The 25,554-nt window shown below is 32.5% G+C and overlaps 2 protein-coding genes across 5 annotated transcripts in view; both read left to right on the forward strand.

Annotated features, from left to right (window-relative positions):
• The window catches only part of Chat (Choline acetyltransferase), a 173,948-nt gene that overhangs the window by 134,703 nt on the left and 13,691 nt on the right, over nt 1-25,554 (forward strand). For all 4 annotated transcript variants that reach the window (XM_076791576.1, XM_076791577.1, XM_076791578.1 and 1 more), the window contains 3 exons: nt 16,784-16,956; nt 18,956-19,136; nt 20,641-20,815. In XM_076791576.1, coding sequence (XP_076647691.1) covers nt 16,784-16,956; nt 18,956-19,136; nt 20,641-20,815 — 529 coding nt within the window. The remainder of the gene's footprint in view (nt 1-16,783; nt 16,957-18,955; nt 19,137-20,640; nt 20,816-25,554) is intronic.
• The window catches only part of Vacht (Vesicular acetylcholine transporter), a 160,859-nt gene that overhangs the window by 130,424 nt on the left and 4,881 nt on the right, over nt 1-25,554 (forward strand). The gene's annotated exons all lie outside the window — the stretch shown is intronic.

The following is a 25,554-nucleotide window of genomic DNA, read 5'->3' on the forward strand; positions in this document are numbered from 1 at the left end:
ATTACGGAGATTCTATGAGTATTCTCGACAATATCGTTAAAATCGCAATCAGGGTGTTATCGCAATAACATTACCTGAAATAATTATTTCAAACAATTATAAAATAAAATTACATGTTATTTGAAATAATATTTCAAGTAATGTTATTTGAAAAGTGATCGCAGGCATATAAGTAATTATAAAATAAATTGACATGATATTTAAAATAGTATTTCAAACAATTTTATTTTAGAAGCGCACAGGTCTGTTTACGACTATTCATTTAAACCGTGAAGCAGAAGAGAAGTCCTTTTAGCAAAATATTATCATTTGGATTTTATAAGCCTGAAATAAGTTCATAGCGCATTCAAGTTCGAGAAACACAACAAAATTGTCAGAAAGAAATTATTTACTTAAATAGTATAAATATAGTGTAAATACACCTAAATTCGCACCTTTTTGTAGTTTTTTATATGGAAGTCTTGCGATTACTCGTCTTCCTGACTCGTGTTCCGTATTACTGTTCTCGATTACTTCCCTCATTCTCAGAATCTCTTCACGTCAACCGGTTCTTAGGTCGATGGACCCAAGCGTCCGTGAATAATTATGCGACCTGACCTTCCGGCATTGATCAACAAGACCTTAGAACATGTACACCTTAGGAATACTTGATGCATAGATAAGGATGAATTACCGTAGCATCGTTCATTTATTAAATAGCCAAGAAAGATCGGTTTTAGCCAATAGAGATTTCTGAAGTCCTAAATTATCATTTATCTCTATAGATTAATATATTAAAATATTTTGAATATGTTACAATTTATGGGCTCGACCCCTTCGTACAATTTATGAACTACAGGGTCGTCGAAATAAATTCGGAAAAGTCATTGGATAAAGAAAAATAGTTTAAATTTTCTCAATTTAGGGTTTGCAGTTTATTAATTCTCACGAGTTTTGTCATTTTTAATTATTTACAGCTTACAGCAACATTAATCGATTTCGATGAAACTTTGTGCTATTGTAGCTTAAAATTAGATCCACAAAAGGCATATTTTATGATTTCATTGTGTGCTCCGATAAAACAGTGAACAATCTTGACCTGTACTTTTTCTTCGTAATTTTTAAATAATCTTTGAACACATCACCTAATGAACTAATCCTTCTAGCCTCTCAAGAAACCTGAAATCGTTTGGCGAAATGTTATAAAAGTTATTCCTATTTAAAGGGTGTGCGAACACACTTTTGTCCACCACTGTAATTGAATTGATTTGGCGTAACTGTTATTTCCGAGCCTGCCTCCCAAAGCACTTATCTCCCGTGACACAAGGTTTGAAAACCTGTACGTGCCCCGAAATATTCAGCTGTATCGGATTTCTCGCGTACAAGCTCGACGAGTTAGCGCAACGCGGGATGATAGGGGTCGATCACTCTGCGTAGGGTCGATCGATTCAGCGAAACCTTTTGCACGGCATAGCTCGACCCGTCGTTTTCACCGTGGCTAATGAAGTATCGCGTTAACGCGAAACTCGATATCTCGTGGCAGAGAGACTCCAAAGCAACGAGAACGGTTTAACGAAAGAGGGACGGACAAACAGTTTGGTAAACCGAGGATCTCGCCCAAGTCTGACTAAACCTACTCCACTTGTGAACATCAGCTTTCGCTGTTTAGACAATTTTGTATGTCAGAATGTGATAAATAGATTTTATGCATTTATGACGAAAATGAGTAGGGACACTTTAAAACGATACAAAAATCCAGAGTACTTACGATCGTCGACGTAATATTTCCGACTCGTTCACATTATTTTAAAAAAAAAGGAAGAACCAGGAGGGAGGACCAGGAACCAGGAGGAGGTGTTATTGTTTGGCTACTATTGTTTGCAACTGATGGACAATATTTTTATTTTTCATGAAGTTTGAAATTTACATTTTCTGGTATAAATCTACAAGTGTTTACAAGCAATTTTAAGAATAAATCCTGTAAAATAAAAACTACCATAAATCAAATTTGCGTTAAGAAATAAAACCGAAAAACGTTTTTGTTGAATTGAACAGATTTCGAGAATTCCTTCGATTGGTCAATACACTAATTTTTTAGTCTAAACCACTTCAGCGTTAAGTGGTTTAACATAACATCTGAAGACATCACACGTGAAGGTCAATATATTTTTACACAGAATTTGATAATCTACCGACACACCATACAAAAGGTAGGTTATTCCGTTTAAAGAAATCAAGGTAACCTTAAAATGTCTGAAACGCCTTCACCCATATAAAAAATGTTTGCGTAATAATAATCTTCCCCTCCATATCATGCAATTTTTGTACACGTCATTTTTTCGTATTATTTCAAATAACAAAAATATTCGAGGCGGTAAAAGTTATTGGTCCACGATATTAGACCAAATAATTTATAGAATTGTAAATTCAAATTTCACACGACTCCTACATGCATACATACATGTATGTATGTAGATGTTACTTGCATATTTTCCTCGTGGCGCAATAGTTCCGAATTCGGTACGGAGACATCAATCCCGTTCATCGAACTTCCCGCTGTTCGTATCCAGTTACAGAGACTTCAATAGAAGCTCAAGCTCTCTCTCTCTCTCTCTCTCTCTCTCTCTCTCTCTCTCTCTCTCTCTCTCTCTCTCCCCCTCTTCCCACCTCTTTTACCCTTCACTCTTTTGTATCCCTTCCATTCCATTCCCTTCCCTTCCATTATATTAGATATATGACATTTTCTCCCGTTGAGATTATTTTACAGTAAGGCATACAACACGCTAGAACTAAATCTTTTACATCAATGAATTACAAAATGTTACGAATGACATTTGATGTCATTGTAGAATTACATGTTAAAATAATTATAACTTTCGTTATTATAATATGTTATAATAATATAACGTTGCGTTACCTCAGAACGCCCTATCAATGATTTAGTTACAATAGTACCATGTCTAGACCGCAGATGCATTTATAACAAAAGTGATTACCTATAATTTACAACAATAGAAAAATGAAAAGAATTGAAGAGCACTTATATAGTAGAGACTTGATCTAAGCCCACTGCTCGGGTCCGTACTGTGGCATAGATCGTATAGAACTACTATTTTCTTGTGACCGCGTCGAACGTAGAAAAGGACAGTAAACACGGACCGATCAATAAATACAGTTCAAATGTTTCAAATGTTGTGTTTAGTGTCATTGTAATAAGAAAAATGCCACAAATAAGTTCGTGAAAGTGCCATAAAAAAATAAGGAAAAATAAAGTTTTGTAGTTGAATTAGTAGTGGTTCACACCGATATACCCGGCCCGGTATCGAATTACGCGGCATGTTTACACTTTACATTGTTCGGCAACTGAGGCAGCTCGAGCTTCTCGGCCCATCGCGGAGTATGCCCCCAGTGGAGGGGATAGACGAACTGACTAAGATCATGTAGCTCCGTTCGGCTTAGATCAAGTCTTTACTGTAGATTATTTTCAACCTATTAAAAATATTAACACGTTGACTGCCGTGTCAGTCATACATGGGTGATGTAAGTATTTGTCCATATCTAAAAATTAATTACTACGCTAATGTAGTCATTGTACCTGGATAATATCTGGAAAATGCAAAGAGATTAAACGACTACTCGGTGGCATGCACTTTAACGTTTTGATAGTTATTTTCTTAAGTTACTTTGGTTTTTTTGGAATTTTTGAGATTGTTGCTTTGGCAGTGAAAGTGTTAAAGGAAGAAAGGAATTTCTATGGTACTCTCCTGTTACTTTCAACAGACGCAGAAAATATTTATTATGCACGAAGATGCACAGTCTAATGAGGATACGGAGACAGTAACGATTGCAACCGGAATTAGAATTATGTAAATTTACAGCGTCATTTATTAACATGTAGAGCGATTTTGACGTAGCGCCCGTAGTTACGTGCGTGTGTTACGCAAGATATGCATCGTTATAGTGCTTTTAATTTTCTTGTCACGCAGAACGTAAGAAAAAGGTACGGTGACCAACTAGTGGATCAGGAAAACAAGGAGAAGTATGATAAAGTCTAAAAACAATCTATCAGGTGCATGTACAGGGTGGCTCATAACTCACTTTCCCAATTTAACAGATACAAAAGATAAATAATTTTTCTATTTTTTAATAATTTGTATTTCTTTTCATTGTGATTCAAAGTACATGGACATATTTTTGATTCAGAAGCGGAAAATAACGTCGCGTGGGTGACCTCCATTTTCCTCCGTTTCTGGTCCCAGAGCCTGAACTTCTTTCCGAATATTGTCTCTTAACTGTTATATCGTACGGGGCCTATTAACGTACACTCGGTCCTTCAAATATCCCCACCGTTTTGTCGGTGGATTTCTAACGTTAACGTAGGGAGTGTATGCTCTCTGCGTCAGAATAACGGAGCACTGATTTTGCAAATACAATTCAATTATTTTTACTCGTCGCTCTGTTGCGAATATCTCCACTAGAAATGTCCAAAGAGAGCATTTTGAAACTGTGAAACAAAAACTTGAAAATGCACATTTAAGAAAAAGTTATGTATTCATCTTTCAAATGGGAAAATGACTTATCGACCACCCTGTACAATAAATTCAACTGAGACTCTTCTAAGGCTTGCGTAGATGCAAATATGTGCAATTGTGTTAAACTCACTTTGGGGCTCTTTGTCAGCGCAAACTCAGCGTTATCGACCACTCGTCGGGCCGTAACCACTGTCGTTTGTGTATGTCTGCGCCAATGGTTTCCAAAGCGCACCTCTGCACATCTCAAGGTGGTGGAAAGGTGTTCAGAAGTTTTCAATACTCTTCCTGAATACTGAACCCAGAACTAAGAACAAGTTCAATACTCACTATAAAGAAACCAGGAAAATTCATTTTGCTTATTTACAAATGTTTAACACGTTAATTTTAGAAAATAAAGTAATTGCATGGTGGATTTCAGAAGATGCTCCAAATAAGTTCTTATTTGTCTACAGAATAATTGCGAAAGGTTCGAACTGAAAATATCTGTTTCATTTTTACATTTTTAAATAGGAAACTGTGCTATGTATACTAAAAACTGTAGTACAAACCGAAAAGAATAAACATAAAAATTATTTAGATTCATAGAAAGATCAACTTTGTTCTTTATGTGGAGTCATACAGAATTTGTTCGATATATTAGACACTGTTATATACTTGTCAGTCTTTAAAAAAAAAATGAATTTATTTAACAATTAGTAATTACAAAAATATTTAATTTTTAATATGTACATCTTTAAATCGGATATTTAAGTTCTCCCCTCTTGAGATCTTCGAAGAAATCTCCTGATTTATATAAATATTATAAATTTCCATTCATAATTAGATTATTAAATATTCTATAGAGGAGAATAATATTTTCTAAAATAATAAATCTCCTTTTTATGCAAAATGATGAGCTTCGTCGATTGAAGCATTAAAGACTAAATGACTCTATTTAAGAAAGGAAACGAGTTGATTGAAACTATTCAAGTATCATGGGATCGTATCGTAAATTCATTCAGTTATCTGCAATATCTTCTTTTTATTTATTGATACAGTAGAGAATTACATTCAATCAATCGTTAATTGTAAGTAATTTTTATTTACTCACAGTTATCTGCAATTTGCAATGGGTTACAACTAAATCGTTAAAATTCCAATTTATATTTGCAAGCAAAGGAAGTTATATTACGACCTGATACTTGAAACGCTTTTCAGTAGCACAAACGAACATATTCCTGGAGATTGATTTCAATGATTTGCCACGAACTTAAAATATATAGGGTGTCCCGAAAATCCTTACAAAATACAAAAAGATTTCCTTGGAATGGTGGATTCCTCAGGTGATTTTAAGTCATTTTTTCCGATGCCAAAATGTTCTCCGCGGCTTTGTTAAGAAGTTATTAACGGAAAACACGGACCAATCAGAACGCAGCTACAGCGGACGGATTCCGGCACGGCCAATGCCAACGCGACGCTCAGCGGGACCTGCCGCTGCGCCGCGCCGTGCCAGAGTCCGTCTGCTTTTGTCGCACCCTGATTGGTTCGTGTTTTTCGTTAATAACTCCTTAACGAAACCACGGAGAACATTTTTACAAAGAAAAAAGTTACTTCAAATCACCTAAGGAATCACTCCTCAACGTGCAGAATGCTAATATTACACTTAAGTAAAGAATTCTTCTGTAAAATCATGTAACGAATTAGAATTAAACTAATGAACACTTTAAATATTATACTTACTAGAAATACTATAAACATATTAATGAGAACTTTGCGCATAGGATTGGTAAAGGTAGAGAGATTTCTTAACTGCGGAAATTGTCATTGAACAGAAGATATTATTAGTTTAACGATGAAATCTAAGAGAACGAAAGGTTGTCCATTATTCGCGCTGCAAATACTCCACATTACGCGAATGAAGTTAGCAGTGAGTGGTTCTCGTTAAATTGCAGAATATCCACAGAAATCCTCGTGGAACGTTCCACTTTGATTTCGTAATTTACCGCGCGTAGTGAAGGCACGATAGATCGAGACGCGGCCAGATTTACGTAATCGTTTTTCACCATTGTCATTTGATTGGAGTAGCAGTTAATTAGTCCTAACGAACAGTTAAATGGAAATCCTGCGCTGGCTGTCATTTACTCTTGTCTGCGTGAAAAATGTTATAACTCCTGTTAGCATATCCTTCAATGAATTATACAGATATCCATTTCAGGGTTGGGAACATTTCATGTGAAATAAGATAACAAATAATAATTTGAAATAATGAATTATTTCTGTTATTTGCATTTTACAAATAACATAAAAAGATTTATTTTCATTTGACGTTTAAATCAAATAATTTTTATTTCAATTACGTTGTTCAAATAAAATAATAAATAATTTCACCTCAAGAGGAGGTTAGTGAAGTTACTAAGTTAATTATTAAATCTATGTATATATTTAGCTGTTTTTATATTTAGCTGCAATTTGCAACGAGTCAGAACTAAATCGTTAAGATCAGTACATATTTATATTTTCAACCGAACGAGTTTATGTTACAACCCAATACATTTCCTTTAGCAAATATTTTGCTTCCTTTTTAAATGCAACTGCAGAGTACCTTTCAGAAATGTTTAATATTCAATTTCTAAATTTCTAAGATACAAATAATTCTGCTTCTTCGAATAATGTAGGATTGCTACAAAATTAGGCAAGTAATAACTTATTTTCAGTGAACACGTACGTATACATATCGAGATATGCGAGTCCTTTAGTGGGTCGTTTAACATTTTACGGCTTATTTTTATATCGTATCAAGGCCTTCGATAAAGTGATCCTGGATCGTATTATTTCTCGTTTCAGAGGGATTAAAATTTATGAGCTATAAATTATATTATGTAATACAAATATTTAAACAAATAAGCTTGGGATTTGCAAACAAATATAGAAATAACTAGGTACATTAACAATACGATCCAATTAGGTTCTTTATGAACAGTTTAATCAAATTGTTTAATGTTAAACATCTGAATACGTGTTTAAACATTCTAAACATATCTTCATAGACATACCATATAGTGCAGGATATTTAATACTTTTGAGAAAAATATAGTAAGTTTTTATACATCAGCATTAATCATCTAGAACCAAATCCTCTTCAATCTTCTTGTGACAGAATGCGTATACATAATGTGAAAGGATTAAAAAATATAGAACACGAGTGCAGATAAAAAAATTGCAATATTGTAATACAACAATTCTTCGGCTACGAACGAAATAAGACTTGAACAATGCTAATAACAAACGCGTCTTCAAAGTTACACAGTATTATAGGAGGTCAAAATAAGCAAATTGTTATCGTAATATAAACACTTGCTATATGTATGTATGTATGAAATGAAACAGTATAAAAAATACTATAAAATTAAGATTAATGTCAAATTGCATAAAACGATCTAAAATTTTAAATGACACTGTATAACAAATTCTATAAAATTAAAATTAATTTCAAGCTGTATCAAAATGTATAATATTTACATTACATTTAATAAACAATTCCATAATGATATTTGTTTAAAAAATGCTTCAAAATTTGTTACTATAATGATGTCTAAAACCCTTTAACAATTAGAGGAACGTAGCCTAATTTGGGCCGGCTCCTAAATTGAATCATATGTTCGTATATAAATTAATTTTGCTGCTATCTTTTACCGTGAAACTATAGTTCTTTGCCGTTTGGTAACAGCACTGAAGCAAAAGACTTGTACAATAAGTAACAACTTTACTGTGATGCAACTTTTTTATCGACGCTGGTTGATGTAATTTTACCTCCACTTTAGATAAGCTATAATTTTTTTACTGGTAAGTAAATCATTCATTCTGATTGGTATAATTCTTGAGAAACATCGTATTTGTAATATTTGACATTATTTCCCTAAGACGTGCATTAGTTTTTGTTTAATACAACTGTACATTAAACGTAGGTTTGTTTCCTAAACTCAACCACGTAAATTGAAGCGGTCCAAATTAAGCGATTTTTCCTTTTTGTTAAAGAATTACATTTTTATATCTCAAGATAGAAACTATGGTAAACGATTTATCAAATATATCTTTACATATTTCATCTGCATTAGCATACTGTTACGTAAATGCTTATTAAAATAATTTTATATTATTATTTTTTATCATTATTTTTTATTATTCTTTATAATTTTATCTCTCCAGCTTTGTTTTATTAACTAAATTACTTCGATTTTGTTGGATTTTCTAGGGATTGTAATTTGGCAATCAACGTGTTAATATTATATGTATGAGGCAATGATGGACCATTTTTTTTTTTATTAATATATAAACCAGGAACAATTAAAATTAATCTTTATTGGTATAACACAATAAACATTAGCGGATTGTTAATTAAACAATAAGACAACTAGTAAATAAATCAGGCTAAAACACTAGGATTACAAGTTCAGTTATAGAACTTATAGTTATGATAGTATTTATGACGGTTGTCTCGAGATGGATCGCAGTTCGAACTTCCCATGTAACCTGATTTATTTTGTAAGAAATAATTGAAATCATTGAAATTAAGTTCGCACTTTTTTACGTAAAAAGCATTTTTTGAGATTCAAGAATAATCCTGATGTAACCCATCAGGTACTGATAAAATTTTGTCGGAAACATTTTTTAATTGCACTACCGTAAATGCCCAAAAAATAGTGACAAAACTTAACGGGTACACCCTGTATACCCATAGAAATACATTTGTTGAATAACTCCTCGTGGATGTATCTTTACGATCTCAATAGTCGTAAATTAAAAGTATTAGAATAATCTCTTCCTGGAGATTCAAATTGCATCAGTGAAAAAGAAAATATTAGAACCCGTCGTTTTGACGGGTTCCCTAAACCTAGTGTTAATTTCATTCGTTCGCGACTGGAATAGCCGTTGTCCTCGGGCTCTGCCTAGCAACGAAAAGCAAAAAGTCCCGGTAGATCTGACGAAACGTGTGAGTGATCAATGTACCTACTACATATACCCATTCGTCGCACCGAAAAGCACGAAGACCGCCAGTGAACTCATCTAGAAACTCCGAAGGGAGGCACAAAGGAAACTGGGCTATAATCGCATGGTCGCGATGAATAAGAAACCTCAGATCAGACGGTACGTGCGAAAGATCTTTATCGACTCTCGAATCATTGCTATCTGAACGTGCCACGCTGGCAGACGTGTCGCGGCGCATAACCACACATTCGACTGCATCCCCATGTTGTAAGCGTTGATGGTGTCTATGATGCAATGATACACGTAGTGATGGGATTCGGAGTGTCTTGAGATTCGAGTTCTACGACGAACAACCAATTTAATAGCTCCCCAATATTTTGGAGCCCTTATCTTCGAACACTTGAGAGTTCCAAATATTTTATAAAAGTTTTTCTTACATTACCCCTGGCAAAAATTATCCAACAAACAAATGAAGTGTCTACCACTATAATTATTCATATTTCCAATGTGGAAAATATTCCCATAAAATTAAATATAAAAAATAATAAATATAAAAACAAATAAAAAATATATAAATAAAATATTAATATGTGTTTCTGAATATGTTTCTTTTCTCATAATGCACAGAATGTCATTTTCATTGTACAATGTCAAATGATTCATTTAATAATCATATTCACAATTTTGATAGAATAGTTTCTGCCATGGGTATTAATAAGCAAGTACCTTGCAAGCCTTTGAAAGACTCGAAGTTTGAATGTTTTACATCCTTGCATTTCAGGTCTTCAATATTTTATCGTACACAAATTTAAAAATTCCATGCACGTCCGTCACGTTTCGCATAACTTCTACATCTTGAAAGGCCTAAAAGCCTAGGGCCTAGAGCGTTGTAAATGTTCTTGAGTATCCTAACAGCATGGAGACACTCAAAAATTTGTGGGATACTAAATTAAAAAATGAAACGTCTCTCAACCATACTTCATAAGATAATTTTTAATTTTTACTGTCTTGAACAAAGTAAAAAATTTTCTACAAATTCAGTTTAAGAAGTCGTCAGAATCGCATGAAAGTTCTCACAAGTTTGGAAATTTTTAAAATATTGTTGAATATTGTATTGTATTGTTTAAAATATTAGATGTGTGCAAAAAAGATTTAGTCCCGTTTCAATCTTCTTTTATTTATTTATTTCTGTATACACTATAAGAGGTATATTACCAGTCAACTGCAGAAGGCATTATAGCCATTATGCTTACAAATAGACCCCGAATCTTTGTGCATCAATTGCAAAACACGCGAGCTAAATATACATTTATATTTTTCACTAATAATTTTAACGTAGTGAAAACAAAATATTTAATACTCTTAACTGTTTTAAATTGCAGCTACTCATTTCTGTCATAAATGCATACAATCCGGGGTGTAATCATTATGCATGAACGACAGAAAAAGACTAAAATTTTTGTATACGCCTATATAAAGTCCGAATATGTTTGAAAGATTAAAATATGTTTCAAGCAGGAATTTCGAAAATGTGGAATATTTTGAACAAAAATTATTTTAAGAGCAAGAGAAAATTATTTGAAGGATTTTAAACACTTTAACATCTCGAATTTTTAGTTCAAAATAACGATATAAAATTGACTAAAAATACAGTAATAGGTAGAGTACTCTCTTTAATAATCTGAAACCTTCGAATTTCCTAAAAATTATTTAGTCGATTTAGGTTTTATGATTTTGCAATTGAACCGAAAGCATTCGAATTCTCGGTCGTTTAAAAGTTCGCGAACAAGCGTATTGAACTCTCACTACTAAATCTATACCGCTCGATGATAGGTACTTTCTCATCTGCCTACTCACAATTCGGTTAATCGCATTCACGCGAATCAAAGCGTCGCGCCGCCAGCGCCAGAGAAATGTTGCCCAGCGAGTTCGTTTCGTAGAGTTCTGCGGACTGATTTGCGTTCTCGTTGCGTTCGGCGCACAAAGCGTGGTAGCGTTGCACACCATTTGCGCAACTTCGCGTAAAGACGAGACGATTGATGAAACATACCACCTGAACACAGCACGAATTCCCATTGAGCTCGTCTTCCAACTAACAAACTCCAAGCTTGATTTCCGCAAATACACATATTTCTGTGACTGCAAGGAAAAACGCCGCGCTTCACAATTTCGTTGAGCTTCACTTTAGTTGAGCTTCGTAATATAGAATTCTTCCTCGCAACCACAGATTTAGTTCGGTGATTATTTAAAAAATTTTCTTTTACCTTCATTCTTTGCAATCTGCGAGATCCGATTCGACTATGGATTTTAGATAATATATTTAATAACAAAAGTGAGAAAAAGTTTTGAAACATTTTGATAGGTTCATAAAAACCGCGTAAAAGCAACTTATTTAACAATACAAAAGTAGAGGTAACAAAGATTATGCTAACAAGTACCTGTGCAACCTTCTCATAGATCCTAACAAAACTTGGTTTACTTAATATATTGCAATAAAAATTGATTTTCAAGTTAGGTAAAAAAAAATTCTGTCATTGTAGACCATTGAAGTTTTTTGAGAAACCTCCTTGTGTTATAATATATACTATGTTTACTATGTATATTATGTGTAGGTATATTATAGCATGTGCAAATTTCTAAAATAGAGCGTGAACATTCATGAAGATTAATAGTATTTTTATTCCATTTTTAACGCAAGCAATATTGCATCAAATAAAAGAAATTTTTCACCTTTTTAAATTTCACAAAATTAAGTATGGAAGCAACAATTTGCATAAACATCCGCACTCCAGTTATTATTGAACGAAAGTTTGTAGTGTTTTTAAATTAAAATTCAAAGATAAAATGAAGATATTTATTCATAGGTTCATTCAATAACATGATAAGTTACCTCAAAAATTGCGAAAAATAATCGAATAGAATGGAAAATATGTTATTGAATAAGTTTATGAATAAATGTTCTAATTTTATCTTCGAATTTTATTTTTAAAATGCTAAGAACTTCGTTCCAACACAATAAAATATAAATATTCTGTAAAACAGAGATGGGCAAATATTTATCTAAAATTTTCTAATAAAAGATAACCGAAAGTTATCTTTTTCTGGTACTACCGTACCAGAGCATTTTTTACAGAGTCGGTAATTCAGAACCGTAGACAGAAAAATGCATTGCATGCAATATCTGTACATATATCTGTACATAATCTAAAGAGTTCCTTATAAAATTGTCGTAATAACTTAATATCCAGCAGAGTACCGATGGTGAAACCCTATGACATTTCTATTTATTATAAAGACTTTTATGTACTCACTGCAAAACGTGACGTAAATTGTTTAAGTAATAAAAATGTGTTTGTTTAAACAATCGTTTAAGTAATAAAAATGTACTGGTTTAAACATTTGTTTAAATAATAAAAATGTATTTGTTTAAACAACTGTTTAAATAATAAAAATGTGTTTGTTTAAACAACTGTTTAAATAATAAAAATGTATTTGTTTAAAAAATAATTTAAACAATAAAAAGTGAGAGTCATGAAAGTCACTATACCGTGGTACGTACTTACGTATTACGACTTGGCAACGTCGGATAAAGAGGTCGGTTATTTGAAATCAAATAAAAATACGAATAAAGATACATGTGATTTTCATCTCTTCGAAATACTCATCACGATTAAAAGCGTCAAATAAAACGTCTGGCTAAATCGAGCTTCAAATAACGGATAAAGATAACCGATAAACCTCGCGTGACATCTGGATTCAAATAAGCAACATTTCTATCTATTTGTTCTAATAAAATCGGACGGATACTCTGCGACCAAGTAACTACAGATAAAGCCGTAGGATACATCGTGGCGCTGTATCCGACTCTCAAATAAATCTCGAAGATACTTTATTTAGATACTGTTCATCTCAGCTGTAAAGTAATAGTTTAAATTTAAATAGAGTTTATAAAGTATTCTATTGCAGGGACTCATGTTTTGTTTGTTGATACTGAAAGAGTCATCGATCATTGTAACAAATACTGAATAATATTCAATAAACAACACCATAACAATATAAAAAATATAAGATAGATAAGTATATCTAGGAAAATAGAGATAAAAATATAAATTAAAAAATTAAATATTTTTATTAAATGGTTTATCTTCATCAAAATGTTAAGTATTTAAATGTATGTATACAATATATTTCATAACAGTTATAACATGCAATGTCATGTAAATATTTACTCTTTTTTAAATTGAACACTGCAATAATATAATCGTGTTTCATTTCACAAACGCTAATTATATCACAAAGTGATTGAAAAGGGAGAAAAATGGCTTGGTGTGACAGGCAGTAGGTATGTCAATTGAAGCAGTTCATTTTTAGAGAACAAAGACCTCTCGGACAGTGCAACTACCATTCGAAAATAAAAATCTATATAAAGAACAATTTCCTATTATGCCACAAGCTATAGACGTCGTGATTCAGACCGTATATACGGGTTCTTCTATCAGCGATACGACCAATGTCTCAGAAAACATTCGATCGTTCTCATTCCAAATTTATCTCTCGGGAATCCGTGTAACTATAATGACAGCCATCATAAAGTTCCACAAATATCCATGTCTATGTTCGTCTCCAAAGAAGAATCCAATGTATTATATCGACGTGGGAACGAGTTATGGAATCATTCTCTGCTTCGATATACAGTGGCAGACAAAAGAAAGTTTAAATAGTAATACGACAACTAGCACAATTTTTATAAATTGGAATTTTATTTTAAAGCAGCAATAGATTTTTTACAAATATCTCATAAAATAATGGAAGCGAGAAAACCACAAAAGAGGATAGAAAAAGTTGTTTTTTACAACTTTTTTGTGTGAATCTATATTGAACATTTTACAAATAAGTGAGATGCTAAAACTGTAAAAATATAAACTTAGTATCTCGTAACTTCTACAATAAATCGGCATTTCAAAAGTTTTTTTATTTTTTAAACTTCGGTTTCGAAGCTAAAAATTCTGAAAAAATTCATAGTTGTGCATTCTAATATCTAAAATATGCCTGATTTTTTCAGAAGTTTCAATTAAAGAGGATATGAGAAATTACGAAAAAACCTGATTTTCTTTGTTGTCCCATTACTACCCCCCTCCTCCTCCCCCATGTCGACATATAGGAATGGAAATTGGCACAAAGTATTAAAAAAATGTGTTTAAAAGTATTTGAAGTATTTAAACCATCCAAATCATAAATGTAAATATAAATATATCATCAATATATTATAAGACTTTAAGAAAAAGTCTTCTCACATTTTCTCAGTTTATTACATAATGATCAATATTTTATAATTATTTCGCTATACAACTCCATGTATGCACACATTTCCCCGCGTTCCTAATTATCAAAATTTTATAAACCGAATTTTTGATCTGCTTTACCATCTCTTGCAATTTTTTTTTGAAATGCTTGCATTTATATTTAATTTATCTGTTTTTAGGGTTACTGTGAAACGAGTTTTAACAATATATAATGTTTATGATTTAAATTAATACTATAAGCAAAATTAGCCTTTACTAAACAATAAAATCCTTCGTACTATTTAATTCTTATGAAACGACTCTTTCGTTGTATGATAGATACAGTATTTCTTCTGCGACTGTTTGTAAAAATAAAGAACTTGTAAAGATTCAAATATACTTAATTCAAAAGATTTTACCTAAATGTTTACCTTCGCTTTTATGGCAGTATTTTCAATTTTTAGAAATTAAATTATCATAAAAAAGAACAAAGTTTATACAGAAGCACATACATTAAAATTTTATGAAAATGAATAAGTTCCTTAAATTTTCATTGCTTTTTTAACCATGAACTTATTATTGTACAGTTTTTGGCCACTCAATCCAAACTTATCCTACCCCTTTAATGACATGCATCTGTAAAATATAAATCTACACTACATTGAAGATCTATCCAACAATGACATTTAAGAAGTATAAGAATATAGTTTACACAGATTTCTAACGAATGTGGCTTTATAATAAAAATGATAACAATAGTAATTAAAGTATACAAAAAATGCCAAATCTGAGAAATATATGAGCACACACGAGTGAGACGCGCAATAGTAAAACCATAAAACAGAGCGGATTATGCGAATTAATATATATTTACCATTTAGCGTCCTATCTGAAACTTTTATTATTAGTATTGATGATAAAAAATATAATTTGAAAATTGCTGCTATACTAACATTATAATACTTTCATCGTAAACATTTAAATTTGTCTAAACTAATACAAAAATTATTACTTATTTAACACATCTGGCACGATCATATTGAAACCATACAGTCGTTATAAATTAATAACAATGATATTAACGTTAGTATTCCCAGATTATTTGCAGTAATCAGTTAAGCCGTTTAATAACATTTAACAAACCATTGGGACACTGTGTATAGGAAAATTCCGAATAATTATTCACGCGTGTGGCAGCTGTGACACTTTTACAAAAATTCAATAAGGATTACTTCGATGCCTCATTAAATACGGATTAAACAATGGCGGCCCGTTCTACCGTGACGCTTTCAATTTCGTTTACGTAGTTTGTATACAACCAATTACCGGGACGCATCCACGAGAAAGATATTGACAAACTATCACAGTAAAATTGCTATGAAAATAGAGATTAATTGATTGCAACGTGTTTCAGATTTTTACATAGGTTACACGTTTGTTTAAAATAGTTTATGCATTGCAACGTCAAAGACAAACAATTCCGATTAATGGAGATTTCGAACCCTTACAAGTACCTCCTTTACAAATTAAACTTTTACAGTAAAATTTTCTTTCCCAATGAAAATTAAATATTCGTAATTATAATTTAGTAATTAAGGTGCAAAAGTTATATTAAAAAGAAATTTATATACTTACGATCTTTGTAAATTTTTAATTTCAAATCTGTGAAATGAAAATTTTCTTTAAATGCTTCTCCTGAACCACTTTAATAAGTTGAAAATGGTTACCTTGATACTTAAATTACTTTAATCCTTGTGATCCTTGTGCTCTTTGCACTCGAAGCTATTTTATCTCCAAAAGCCAGACATTTCTTCTAATCTAATATATTTACTCTTTTAGACGTCTTTTCTCCATTTTATGCACACGATATTAAGCAATTATTCATGCAACTTTAAAAATTTTAACAATTTGTTACATACAAACGAATTCGGCAAGGTAAAAATTGTTCTGAATTATAGTTCAATTTTGTTTATTCGTTTTAAATCTACAATCCAATAATTGTTATTTGTTACGATCTGTTTACAGGCAACCGATTGGTGGTTAAAAGATATGTACCTGTCTGTCCCATTGGCTTTGCCGATCAATAGTAATCCTGGCCTAGCAGCGAGACCAAAACGATTTTCCAACCAAAAAGACGCTGCAGTGTTCCTCTCAAGGTTTATAACGGAGCTGCTTAATTACCAAGAACTATTAGACGCGTAAGTATATTCTCCCACAGTATATCTCCTCAAATTATTCTAATGAAACTACTCAACAACGATTATAATATTCTTAAATTTCAATTATTTCTGTAAAAGATAAACAAGAAAAGATTTGGAAATTTTAAGCGAAAATTTACAAAGTAACTTCATTTACCATTTGAAATATTCACAGCTTTAAGATATAAAACACCTTTCAACATACCGTTAAAAATACATGAACAGAATTGTTATAGTTTTAGCTCTAACATAAAAAAACGGTGCAAACGTTACAAAATTTATTTCTCTGTGTCCAACAAAATCCTGCAATATTTTCCATCGCAGTTGACCCTCAACGATCTTGAATGACCTTGAGTCGTAGGTCACTGTACACGTTTTAAAACGCTCTATTAGATAGTACATAGAAAAATATATTATTCTAATTTAAAAAATGGGGGGTGACCATGGGTATAAACCACGCAAGTTTCGTCCGACACATTTTTCCTATCACCAACATCAACCGAGTTGTTCGGGAGACCTGTTTTAGGGGCCCCACCCTGTATAAAAGGATTGCAAAAGTAATGAACACCCACAACTTCTCAGTTTTCATTTTGTTAAATAAATTGATTCAATTGTTATAGTCGTTGAGTGGGCATTTTTACGTGCTCTTTGGGCAGATTGCAAATATTTTAGTAGCAGTTAATCGAAAAAGTAGGAGGGTTCAACGAAATGTCCCGATGAATTTGCGTTAATTCTTGAAAGGAAAAGAAGGAAGCATTCCTTCCTCGACGAGCACAGGATAAAGGCTTTCATCCTGTCAATGCAGAAGCATCCTTTACGTTTCTCTCGCAACGAGTCTCTTTATGCTCGCGTTCTAGGGATCTTAGATCCCGGATTTCCTCGCAGACGTGCTGCTCCCTTCGCTAAATTGATTTCGGTGCGGCTTCTTTTTGTCCGCCGACAAATCAGCTTCGAATGACAGAGCTTTCGGAGAAAGCTCGGGTTAGCTGTACTCGACTCCGTTCCTCCGATTCGACACTTTCTCCACGGCGGCGATTAGATTAGTCAACCCTATTTTCTAACAAAGTAAAAATGTCCGTGAAACTTTTAGAAGTACAGGGCTGTCGACGTGAATCCGGAATTTTTCGAGTCTCATAAACAAGACGTGGGTAAGGTAAATATAAACGAAGCAATTGTTGATGAAGTAACTCGCTATACAAGCTACCGATCAGTGAACAAATGGGAAAATGTCAGTCATGAACCGAGGATACGATCAAGTTTTCGAGCCACCTCAAATTGCTGATGTCACGACTGCAACACTTATCTTGAATACGTGGGATGTCGTTCGAACAAACTGCTAAATAAATTAATTCTAGTGGTGAATAGATTGCCAAAAAAAAAAAATACAAACATTCACTGGACACGTCACCCTATTAACATTTTCCTGAAAGTTGACCTTTTTTTCTTTATCCAATGAGCTTTCAGGATTTACTCGACAACTCTGCATAAGTCATACACCATATACGTCCAGACGAATTTAGTCTTTGAGTAGTCAAAAATTTGAATCAATATCTTTACATTATATTCTATTTATGACTTTTTCTAGATACTGCGTTTACAAGATACTAGAATTGAGGATATTTTTGGAAAAAGGGCCTATAGATCTATGGGCCCTTTTTAGGTAAATCGTCCGAAACCAACTATTATATAACTAAACATGTTCCTCGAAACCGTCCATCGCTATTGGAATTGGAAGTATGCATGGATAGGTATTTGATAAAAAGTTGGAGAAGAGATCTAGAAAAATATACTTACCAAAAACCGAGCTATGGAAGAATCCATATAGTCTACACGAATTAAAATTTACTTTTACTTTGAAATGTGCATGTACTTTTAAAGATTCCATTTTTCGAACAACATACTGGACCAGAAATAATACATTTATTGATAGCACAAGATTTTAAATGAAATCATTTGTTCTTTAATTTTGTATGACACGATAAGTATGATTTTGTTATAGAAATGGTTTAGAACCTGACAAGGTGAAATCAAAAGATGGAAAGGGAATGGAACTACTTTGTATGGCGCAACATTATCAAATGTTCCGTATTTATCGACGACCAGGGATCAACAGTGACGAACAAATTATACTCGACAGGGCCACGTCGGGTAATAACATAATCATTGCACACCATAATCAGGTATTACTGTAGAGCATCAATTATTAAAACATAGAATTCATTATCGCATATTTTACTCAACTATTATTCAAGTAAATACAATAAATCCTTCGACTCGGTCTAATTAAATAAATCCTAAACAAAATTTGTTACTTATTAGTAGACTGCGGATCTTTATGAAAAAAAATTGTTTGCTCGAATTGCAAGAAACAAGGGCCAAATAGAAATTTCTTTCTTGCTTCTTGATTTTAAATAGCTGATACTAATAAATCGATATTCTTAATTTTGTTTAATCTGTCCACTGCTTTAAATTGCGCTTATTCATTTTTGTCATAAATGTATAAAATCAGCAGTCTACTTATTAGTAATTCACAATATGTAACGAATAACTCACAAAATGTATAGAATTTTTTCTCTTTCATTTTCATTGCAATTTTCTTTATATGATTCACATAATAATGAGAGGTAGGTCAATCAATACCTCATTATTTGAGATACTGATAAAAAAAGAAACCAAAAAATAAATTATCCGCGTTAGTTTGTACATACAGATATAGTGAGAAGTAAAATTGAACGAATGAAACCATTTTTCCAAAAAACCATGATCTATGCGTTACTTATATGAAATATATCATTTCTTAGTACTTTAGTGGAATATGAAGCAGAAATTGAGTAAAATGTAACAGATATAAATATAACAATCATGTATTAAACTGAACTAAATCTAAAACCCTACATTTCTTGAGTTTCAATAAATGCTGTCTTAAATAAATAAAGAAGTAATGAATAGAATAGAAAAGAAATGCTTTATTTTCAGCCTTCCGGCCATAAAAAGGACCTCGGTTTACAATTATCCTAGGTTCACTCATCCTTCCACACATCCCCGGACACACTCATACACTTTGTTTTGGGCTATCTTTCTCGCATCTTTCTCTCTATTCTTTTCCCTCCTTTTTCCCCTAGCTTCCTCAGCCATTCTATCGCTTCCTCTGACCCCCTTTCGCTCACTATTTCTTCTATGCACAAACCCCTTTCAAGTTCCCTGCATTCCCTTACCATATGTTCAAAATTTCCAAAGCTATCTCCACATAGGTCACATTTCCGGTTTTCCTCTACTTCCCAATATCTGTTCCACCTTTCTAGTGATCCCCCTCTTGCCTGGGCTAGTAATCGTTGGCTCCCATCTTTCCCCTCTCTTCTCAGGTACTCTGGTAATTTTAAAGTTCTTAAGTATCTATATCTTTGGTTAAACCTTGCATCTTGCATCTAATAAAGAAGTAATGATTTTCTCAGAAAATAGTTCTTCTTGAGATTCAATTAATACTGTCATAAATAAATAATGATTTTCTCAGAAAATAGTTTAGTTGGTTCAATTTTGCTCCTCGCTGTATCTCTTAAAGCTGTCGGATATAAGAGAAATAAAACCAGAACCATTTAATGCTTCAACCCTCAAATTTGAAAGCACTGTCGTAACGAAGTTTCCTATTTACAGTTACACGTGTAAGAAACAATATAGGTTTGGTAGTTTTATAGTGTACCAGTCCGAGCTCCCGACAGAGGACGTATAACAGAAGCAGAATTGGTGCAACAAATTCTCTGCATCATAGAAACCAAAGCTGACCCCAGAACTCCGCCTGTCGGTATACTTACCACTGCGAAGAGACCAACTTGGGCAAAGGCCAGGGAAGAGCTATTTAAGCGTAAGTAGTTGTGCACGTTTGTCATCAGAATTATTACTTTAAAGACAGTTTCCATTTTTCTGCAATTTTGTTCTTCATCATTGTTCAAAAACAGAAAGATATAGCTCAATCCTTAGTATTTTTCAAGTATTTTGCTGTGTCGTCAGCAACTTCATTATTTAAACCGAATCTCTTGAGAATCGCGAATTTTATTTTGATAAGAAAAAATTGAAGATATTTGTGAATTTATTTACTTCGATTTCGTTTGTTGATTTACGTCATCTCAATGTAAATAGAAATGTTGCTACAATCACTATGGAGCAGCAAATTATGATACAATATATACTGATGAATATATACTGATTGTTCGTTTATTACCCAGTAAGAAATACACTTGCAGTATGAAAAGCGTGATTTTTAAAAAATATTGTACAGTATAATAAAAAGATAAAATCGTGTTCAAAAGTTTACAGTTTTGCGGAAATGTAGAGGATGTATTTAAACATTTTTAAAAACGACTATACACTAATTTACCATATTTTTATATTTCATTTATTTTCCATTAAAAAACACGAATATTCAGTACTAACATTTTTCGAGAATGTGCGACCTATTAGTAGTAACATTAATACTTCAAAATGCAATCCGTGTTATGAAAAGCGCGTATCAAATATTTTTTAATAACATCGGAATAACATGCCATACTTTTATATGTTCTTTGTATTTCATATTAAACTGAAACTTTCTTTCACTTATAATATATTTTAATATTCTACATTGGACCTAACGAAATAAAAAATTACAATTGCTAAAAATTTCATAAAATTTTCTTTGAAACAAAGTACCATCTTATTCCTACAAAATGTTCATTTTGCAAAATCGAGTGTTAACATAAACGCTCATCGTTTTATTATTGTATTGTCTGAAGGAGACAACATAAGTTGCACGTTTAACAGACAGCCGTAGTAATCTCATTGGAAGTTTTCCTGTTCCCCCTGTCAAGGTTCCACCCGACGCCATAATTAACCGCCTGTTCTATATTCACCAGTATTCGCAATATTCCCATTAGCACCCTAACCCGACCTTACTCAACGGGATCCTCTGACCTACGTCTACAAATCGAATAAACTATCCTGTAACGAGCTAACGATCATGGAGGATGGTTGCCTGATTTATCCAGTGAAGCGCCAATTATTAGATTATATCCTAAATAACTTTATTACTTTAAAATTTATTTAAGTTCAAAACAATTACCAATATAAAATACCAAATTTGGGCAAATTTTATTTGAAATGAAAATAAGAAATAACTACTTGAAATAATTGATTCCGCACCGTTATTTTCAATATTGTTATTTAAAATAATAGCAATTTCTAAATGTCGTATTATTTCGTTATTTATTTATTTCGAATTCGACAAAAGAAATAATTCTCAAAATTACATGCAACAAACCTGGTCATCAGGGCATCTTATACAGGGTGAGTTACCTAAAACAAGCCACGTGAATAACTTCTACATTTTTTGAGATGGGAAGAAATGTTTCAGACAAACGTTGTTTGGTTTCTAAAGGTCCATTACGTGACGTACATAACTTTTTTTCAGGTGGAAGTTTTTTTAAATGCAACCACATATTTTTGAGCTCTCAAGATTGTAGCCCGTCTCGAGACAATTTCAACGATATAGTAATTCAAAATCATTCAAGATCACTTACGGTGATAAACGTAAAAAAAGGATGAAAAATATAAATTCACTGTGAATGCTTACTTACGTTCAGAATTCAATTCTCTGTTCAACCATAAGATTAAAAATTTACCCTTTACAGTGAAGAAACTCAAGGTGATCTTTATATCTCGATAAAAGAGGAAAACAGAAAAAACTTATTATTACCATATAAACCACAATCCAGTACAGCAATGCACGCATTTGAAGTACCAAATAAATTCGGACATGTGATTTTTAGCAACATTTTTATTATTTATATTTTCTGGCATTATCTCGAATAAAATAAACGTAGGTACGTGCTACAATGGTACATACCATATTGAAATTAATTATGATATTTTATACATTCAAAATAGTGTTTGTGAAAAATATTCCATATTTGACATATATTTCATTATTAATGTAATATTCATTCCTTTGACACAAATCCATTTCGATTATACTTCTACATTCTTGAATTATTTAGTAACTCCGTCACTTATTTTTATAGTAAATTAAATGAAATTGTAAAAATATTTCTTTACTACATCTTTCTTCCTACATTTCAGAAAGAGACCACATGTTTTCGAACATTGCACAGTAACATCATTATTTAAACTTCGCTGACACTGCACACTCTCGACTATCAACGAAAACCTATTTTCATTGTCCAATAATTTGTCAAAAACGTAAATTATTTCGAGTTAGGATTATTTTTACAAATTACATAGTTTATACAATCTGATATTACTGAATTCTGTTGACAAATTAAAATATTATATTAATTTTATACCTTACAAATCAAAATACTATATGATTATTTAAAAAATCAAATACAAGCTGAAGATAACGTATGACCCTAGTTAAATAGTATATAATATAAAAATGTTAATTCTATTTAACATAATTATATTATTAAATAATTATATTATTCACAGTGAAGAAAAAAAACTTGAAAAAACAAAAAGAATCAAAAATACTCAAAAATTTTAAATCACTGATTTGAGACTTGATTTTATTTTAAACTAAAAACATTGTTCATAATGTCAAATATTGTGCAAAGAAAATTGTCGGGAATAAACAAATATAGTAATTGTTGATTACCTTTTCCAAACCTCCACTCTTTCAAATGACATGCTTTTTAGCAGCAGAATATTATTTGGTTGGAACGTTTGGTTTGGTTCCTAGCGTTTTAAATTAAAATTCAAAGATAAAACTAAGATATTTACCTAAGATAATTATAGGTTTATTCAATAACATGATAGTTTACCTTAAAAATGGCAAACAGTAATAGAACAGAAGAGAAAATATGTTATTGAATAAATCTATGCATAAATATCTTAATCCCTCTCCCTCTCCCACTCCCTCTCCCTCTCCCTCTCCCTCTCCCTCTCCCTCTCCCTCTCCCGCTCCTTCTCCCTCTCCCTCTCCCTCTCCCTCTCTCTCTCTCTCTCTCTCTCTCTCTCTCTCTCTATCCTTTTTTAAGACAGGGTGTCCCGATATTGATGGTACATCGGTGGAAGGAGTGATTCTGCATGAGAAAATAAGTCGAAAATATACAACAAAATTTGTTCATCCGAAGTTTCGTTTTCGAGACAATTGAGTTTGAAAATGCAGCAAATACGCATGCTATTCGATAGGAATCGTCTGATGCGTCTGACCACGACCAACCAATTCTACTTCCTGCGTACAGTCCCGGACAAGATGATAGCACATGTGTGCTATCTTTAATTTCTTGAAGATTACTTAATATTTCTGAATTTAGTACATAATATCGTAATTGTTACGATCTGGAGAGACGAAACATGTTAGTAAATAAGTTTGACCTCGCTAACTTTCTGAACAAGCAGAAGAAATATACGAATGCTTAGGGCGAAATGATAGCACACTTGTGCTTTGTGCTGATATAACAGCAAATGTCAAGTTTGAAAGTTGAGCGTCGACATGGGCCGCGGAAAAAAATTAAGTCAAACTGAAATTGCAAGGATTATTGAATTAAAAAGTCAAAATGTTACTGTTTCCGAAATTTCAAAGATTGTTAAAAGAAGTCGCAAGGTAGTATATAATTTATTAAGAGATCCTGCAAATTATGGAAGGAAAAAAAGTTGTGGGAGACCGCCAACATTATCAGAACGGGATAAAAGGGCTATTATTCGTATTGCTTCGAACTCAACATTGACATCACGTGCAATTGCTCAAAAAGCAGGCATCACTTCAAATGTCCCAAGTGTTCGTCGTGTTCTTTAGACGTGTAAGTTTATTCAAAGATTGAAAATGAAGCAAAAACCTGATTTTCATTCTATTACCACGACTTAAGAAAAGAAAGAATGTGAGAAAACGAAGACAAATGGGTGGGGGTGGTGTGATGATCTGGGTCGGAATTGGATACAAAGGTAAAACAGATGTACAGTTTCTTGAAGGAAAAATGAATAGTCAGAAATATATAAATCTAATCTCGCAACAAATTAACGAACATGCACAACGAATTACCAAAGGTAAATTTATTTTTCAACATGACAATGCTGCCATTCATCGAGCTAAAATCGTAGAAAAATTTTTTCAAAGAGAAAATGTATCAGTGATGCCATGGCCTGTACACTCCCCGCACCTGAATATTATTGAAAATTGTTGGGGAGAAGTCGCACGAGCTGTATATAAGAATGGAAAACAGTACGATAATATTCAACAATTAAAAGAAGCTATTAAGGTAAAATGGGGTAATTTGTCGCAAGATACAATTAAAAAGCTATATAAATCCTTACTAAATCGGATGCTCGAAGTAATAGAAAATAAAGGCGGATGCACCCATTATTAATTTGCTGTTAATTATTATGTAACTTTCTTTTTTGTGGAAATATATGTATAAATTTTGTAAGTGTGCTATCATTTCGCCCTCAGCATTTGTATATATCTTCTACTTGCTCAGAAAGCTAGCGAGGTCAACCTTATTTACAAAAATTCTAGATGATCTTCGAGAAATTAAAAATAGCAGGCGTGTGCTATCATTTTGTCCGGGACTGTATATTAAAGCACACGAACCCGCCAGATCTTTAAACTCT

This window comes from Halictus rubicundus, chromosome 8 (assembly GCF_050948215.1).
Source record: "Halictus rubicundus isolate RS-2024b chromosome 8, iyHalRubi1_principal, whole genome shotgun sequence".
NCBI classification, from domain to species: domain Eukaryota; kingdom Metazoa; phylum Arthropoda; class Insecta; order Hymenoptera; family Halictidae; genus Halictus; species Halictus rubicundus.